Source organism: Cyclopterus lumpus, chromosome 21 (assembly GCF_009769545.1).
Source record: "Cyclopterus lumpus isolate fCycLum1 chromosome 21, fCycLum1.pri, whole genome shotgun sequence".
Classification (NCBI taxonomy): Eukaryota; Metazoa; Chordata; class Actinopteri; order Perciformes; family Cyclopteridae; genus Cyclopterus; species Cyclopterus lumpus.
Window position 1 is genome coordinate 111,501 of NC_046986.1, and position 6,000 is coordinate 117,500.

The following is a 6,000-nucleotide window of genomic DNA, read 5'->3' on the forward strand; positions in this document are numbered from 1 at the left end:
GGAAGCTGGAGGCCAAACTCCAGCAGAACGATGTGAGGGAGGTGTGGACCGGAATGAAGCAAATAACTGGCTCCAAGGTTGGGAGGAGACAACCAGGGGGCTCCCTGGAGAGGGCCAACGAGATAAATTGTTACTTCAATAGGTTTAGTTCATAGCCCTCATCTGTCTCCTCCACACAACACACCTCCCCCCTTGGTGAGCTGCACAAAGGCTTAAACAGGAGAAAGACCCAGTGCTGTGGAAGACGTTGTGCCTGGTGCCTGTTCAAGGACTTCCAACCAGTTGCCCTCACATCCCATGTGATGAAGGTGCTGGAGAGGCTGGTCTTGGCTCACCTTCGACTGCAGGTGAAATCCTCACTGGACCTTCTGCAGTTTGTTTACCAGCCTTGTGTGGGAGTGGACGACCCCATCATCTACCTGCTGCAACTAGCTCAGTCCACCTGGATGGAACCGGTGGCTTTGTGAGAATCACTTTGTTTTGACAACACCATCCAACCACCGAGTGAGAAGCTGCGGGTGGTGGGGGTCAACCGTCTCCTGGATGACTGACTACCTCACAGGAAGACCACAGTATGTCCGACAGGGCCGTGTGCTGTCTGGGACGGTGGTCAGTGATGTTGGAGCCCCACAGGGAACTGTTCTGTCTCCCTTCCTGTTCACCCTGTACACCACTGACTTCCAGTACAACTCAGGGTCATGCCATCTGCAGAAGTTCTCTGAGGACTCTGCAGTGGTCGGGTGTATTAAGGATGGACGGGAAGTGGAGTACAGGGCAGTAGTGGATGACTTTGTGTTGGAGATGTTCTAACAGTTTGTTGGCCCGGTGCTCTGAAATGTTCTACCAGTCTGTTGGACCAGTGCTCTGTACTTCTCCATCCTTCGACACTGAGGTCAAGTAGGATGAGGATGGTGAGGAAGCCAGCAGAGAGAAGTATGTTAGGAGTTTGTTGATGGTGGAGAAAAGTGTTTTGGGGTTGTTGGAGCCAGATTGGATGATGGAGTCGTCGTGAGAGGAGCGAGCGGTGTTGAGGCCATCTTTATATTGTCGTTAGTGAAGATTGAAGGTGAACTGTGAGTCCAGTTTTATTGGCAAGACGTTCCAGTTGACGGCCCTGCACTTTGAGGTGGAGAAGTTGGTCAGTGTACCAGGGGGCGGAGTGGGTAAAGGAGAAGAGTGTGGAGGCTGCCAGCGTTACAGTTGCGCAATTTGCAGAGGGATACACAATTAATGTATTTTTCATGGGTGGGAGACAGGTGAAGTAGGTAAAGATATCCAGGAGTTCTGTAGAGGTTGTGCAGATGACATTTTGAGCTTTAAGTCCTTAACTCTTAAGGAACTATTAGCAGTAAAACTTTAAGCTTTTCTCTCCTTCTCCGCACATGGAAGTCATAGGTCACGGCAGAACACGAGAGGCAGTTAACCACTTATTCTGTGGCTAAATGACCCTTTGTCCAATTAAAGAAAGCAGCATCATTGAAGAGTCTGGTTAGAAAAGGAAATCATTTATTTAACATGACCATATCAGCAGGTCAGCCCACACACAAAGCATCAGACTCACAATCACTCACTTTCAGTATTTACAGAGGCACATTCACGTTAGGCATCAAAGCCAGAAACAGCATCCACCGGAGGTCCGGTCGCTGCCTCTCGAGTCCAACAGGGGAAAATAATAATGAAAAAACAGGGTCTCCTGATCCAGGGCCGATTTTAAAAAAGGTGTCAGAAACCAGATCAGATTCTCCCTCTGAATCTGCTTGAAATATTACACTGCACTTCCAGACGAGTGGACAAAATAACAAGAACTGATCTTTAGATAAAATAGTGTTTTCATTTTAAAAATCTGCCTTAAACTCATCATCTGGAGGGGGTGCGCACTACATTTGTACATCAAGAATATTTTTCCTATTTGAATGAAAACAGACGGAGAAAAAAAAAAAAAAAAAACACATCAAGAAATATTCCTTCAATTGATTTTACACTGACACGTTCTCCAAATTTATAACTCACAGGATTTTAACCACATAAATAAAAAAATAAATAAACAATGAAAGTGTAAAACATGAAATCATAAAAGGCCAAAAAAAATGTTGTTGTCCAACCCAATCATTTACACAATAAAAGCTTTTGCTTTGTGCTAGAAATGCTCAGTTTTTAAACTAAACAGAAAGTTTAAAAAAGGAAACCGAAAGCCAGAAACACGGGATACAAAAAAAAAAAAAAAGAGAACGGAAAATTGAGTCTGTCCATGTTTATCGCATTTATTTATATAAATAAGGCGAGGGGCCGCAGCGGGCTGTGGTCGCGGAAGCGTCACCCATAAAAATTCCGACAGAGGATACAACCAAACTAATAAAATGTTAAATAAATAACCAGTCTTTTATATTTATATATATATAAATGTATATATATATATATATATATAAATAAATATATATATAACTAAAAGGCTTCGGGGAAGGGGGACGTGTTTTTATTCAAGCTGACGGTTTCAGTGGGTGGCGGTGGTTTTCATTTCAGGAGATATTTACACTTCAAAAAACTTCATACGCTCGTAATGCTACATCGCATGAATGAAGGTTCCCCTAAAGTCCAGTAAAGAGATGCAGCATGTCGGTGAGGGGTCCCTGTGAGGGGGTGGCGGGCCCCTCGGTACAGACCTGGGATCAGCCCTGACTTCCTGAAGCCCTCCGTGGTGGCGTCGCCCGAGAGCAGATCATGATGACGTGGAAGGAAAAGCAGCCCAGTTATAGAATGAGTGAAACCAGTCTGGGAGGGGGAGGAAGCTGCGTTCAAGACACAAATCCCATCTTTCAGGGAAAAGACGTCACGTTTACAACACGACGTCCAGCTGAACGCTTTAAGGCCACCGCGGACGAGTCTGATCACGCTTTAGATTTATTTAAACCACCTGTCATTTATTACCATGTATGACCTGTGTTTGTGGAGAAACTCATATCAACAAACTTCAGCAGTATTTAGAAACTCATGTCTATTAGTGTTTAATAATTCTGATTTATAGTAGAAATCTGAAATGTAAAGCCTTTGATTGGCCCCCAAAAATAAATCTACGCAAGTTTCTATTTTTTTCCTCTCCACAAACTGCTCGCCTTAAAATAGATGCCGTATCGACCAATCAGCTGCTGGGAAACGTCATCAGCCTCTCACTACCCTCCTCCTATGCACTCTTGAAACCTCAAAGCCCCTCCCCCTTCAGAGCGATGGTAAGAAGGAGGTTAAGCATAATCGGCCCCCTCCCTTCTTGACGATCTTTGTCAAAGCGTGGTTGTGTGCCAAGTTTTAATATTGTTCTTCTGATCTGGGATCCGTTTCCACCACAAGAACAAAAAGCTCTTACTAAAAAAGATCTCATTGCCCCCCCCCCTCCCTTAGCAAAGTAACAGTTTGGGCTGCTCTTCATCCTGTTGTGGACGCTCCTCACCAGGAGGAGGACACACGTGGCTCTCCTCCTCCTCCCCAGCTGACAGTTCAGGGAAGTCAAAGTGGCTGCTACTCTGCCCCGTCTCCCCCCCCCTCCTCCTCCTCCTGCCGCTGCTTGTCCGTATAAACGTCCCTGACCAGGAGGACTCTGGTGAGGAGGCTCTCCAGGATCTGTCGCTCCAGCGGTGTGGTGCTGAACTGCAGCGGGTCGTCGGGCCCGGAGGCGGGATCCGGCTGAACGTAGAAGACATCCAGACGCTGCCGCAACAACGGCGGGCTGGAAGGAGGAAATAAGAATCAAGAAAGATGGAAGGTAAAGGATGAAAAGAGGAAGAAGGACATATGTGACAGAAGGGGAGGAAACAAGGAGAGAAGTGTGAATCAATTGTTCTGAACTTCTGAACAGTGAAAGTATTTTCTGCTGAGTCCTCATGTTTTTAACAGTCAACATTGTCAAGACGTCTGGATGTGAACAGCAATTTAGTTATAATCACAGGACTCGAGAGGTGGGGAGACAAAATGGAGCAACGCCCTACTTACTTAATAGATCGACTTTATTCAAAGTAAAACGGTTTTATTATTTACGCCAATGAGTAAACGTTTAATAACCGGGAATCCAATAAACTCAATAATCAGCAAATAAATGTAACATTTCTGATGTCAGTCAGACTTTAAAGACATTAAAATTAAACTGCATCAGTTAAACAAGCGTTCAAATAAATAAAAGCGACAGGTTTCATATTTGAGTCCGAACGCACCACTTGGATCTGTAGAGGTCGTACAGGTGACACTCGTGCTTCTTAACCGGGCATCGAACGCTCGAGCCTCCTGAGTCGCCGTCCAGCGGGCGGAGCTTCCTCTTCTTCGACTCCGTTTGAACTGAAGACAAAAACACAACAAACATTTACAAGATCAACTCTGATTCTTAAAAACGGGGAAATGATGTTGATTAATTTGATGTAAGCGCTAAAGAAAAGCTGTTTTTCAATTAGTTGCCTCTGAACTTATTGAGGTAAAATAAAATTATCAGCACTTTAAAGTCATAAACAGAGCAGATCAATACTTCCACTGTCTGACTACTTAAAATGCTATAAACTGGTAATTTTATGACAAATATCAGAACAAATATATATTATTTGGAAAACTGAATTAATCCTTGTTTATTATCTTCTTCCATAACAATTGTATTCACATTTAATCATCAAAAACGGATGTACCGTGGTGGTCCTGAGAGACTGAAGGCACGCGGATGCACACGGCGGCCTCCTTGGTGACGGGGTGGACGGTGTCGGGGCCGTAGACGTTGGCAAAGGACAGGCGGAGGTGCTGCTCCACGGTGCGCAGCCCGAAGTATTTGGTGTTCAGGTAGACCAGCGAGCGCAGCAGAGCGGCCGGACTCTGCTCCCCGAGCTGCCGGCTGCTCCACAGACTCCGCTCCTCCACCCGGCCCCACAGGGAGCCTGCAGGAGACAACAGGGTTATTTACGGTTATTTCTTCTTGTTTATGATAACTACTTTACTTTATCATGGTGCAATCACAAGGAATCAGGATGTGAACAGCAGAAAAGTGTTAATCACGGGACTCGGGTGAACTGCAGCTAACCGCCACCAGGTGGTGCTAAGGAACACAAGCGGTTACTTTTTTGGGATCCACATTTTAGTTGTGTGCACATCGTGGTTGTAGTCCATTGATGTTTAAATGCTGTGTGCATCGTGGTTGTAGTCCATTGATGTTTTAAATGCTGTGTGCATCGTGGTTGTAGTCCTTTGATGTTTAAATGTTGTGTGCATCGTGGTTGTAGTCCTTTGATGTTTAAATGTTGTGTGCATCGTGGTTGTAGTCCTTTGATGTTTAAATGTTGTGTGCATCGTGGTTGTAGTCCATTGATGTTTTAAATGTTGTGTGTGTGGTTGTAGTCCATTGATGTTTAAATGGTGTGTGTGTGGTTGTAGTCCATTGATGTTTTAAATGTTGTGTGCATCGTGGTTGTAGTCCTTTGATGTTTAAATGGTGTGTGTGTGGTTGTAGTCCATTGATGTTTAAATGGTGTGTGTGGTTGTAGTCCATTGATGTTTAAATGGTGTGTGTGTGGTTGTAGTCCTTTGATGTTTAAATGGTGTGTGTGGTTGTAGTCCTTTGATGTTTAAATGGTGTGTGTGGTTGTAGTCCATTGATGTTTAAATGGTGTGTGTGGTTGTAGTCCTTTGATGTTTAAATGGTGTGTGTGTGGTTGTAGTCCATTGATGTTTAAATGGTGTGTGTGTGGTTGTAGTCCATTGATGTTTAAATGGTGTGTGTGTGGTTGTAGTCCATTGATGTTTAAATGGTGTGTGTGTGGTTGTAGTCCTTTGATGTTTAAATGGTGTGTGTGTGGTTGTAGTCCATTGATGTTTAAATGGTGTGTGTGTGGTTGTAGTCCATTGATGTTTAAATGGTGTGTGTGTGGTTGTAGTCCATTGATGTTTAAATGGTGTGTGTGTGGTTGTAGTCCTTTGATGTTTAAATGGTGTGTGTGTGGTTGTAGTCCATTGATGTTTAAATGGTGTGTGTGGTTGTAG

General features: G+C 44.3%; 1 protein-coding gene across 1 annotated transcript in view; it reads right to left on the reverse strand.

Annotated features, from left to right (window-relative positions):
- Positions 1-1,484: 1,484 nt before the first annotated feature.
- zmym2 (zinc finger, MYM-type 2) overlaps positions 1,485-6,000 on the reverse strand; it is a 35,137-nt gene continuing 30,621 nt past the window's right edge. Inside the window, exons 24-26 of the mRNA XM_034561202.1 lie at positions 4,659-4,901; positions 4,200-4,320; positions 1,485-3,718 (exon numbers count right to left, since the gene is read on the reverse strand). Of these exons, the coding sequence (XP_034417093.1) occupies positions 3,511-3,718; positions 4,200-4,320; positions 4,659-4,901 (572 nt within the window). The 3' untranslated portion in view covers positions 1,485-3,510. The remainder of the gene's footprint in view (positions 3,719-4,199; positions 4,321-4,658; positions 4,902-6,000) is intronic.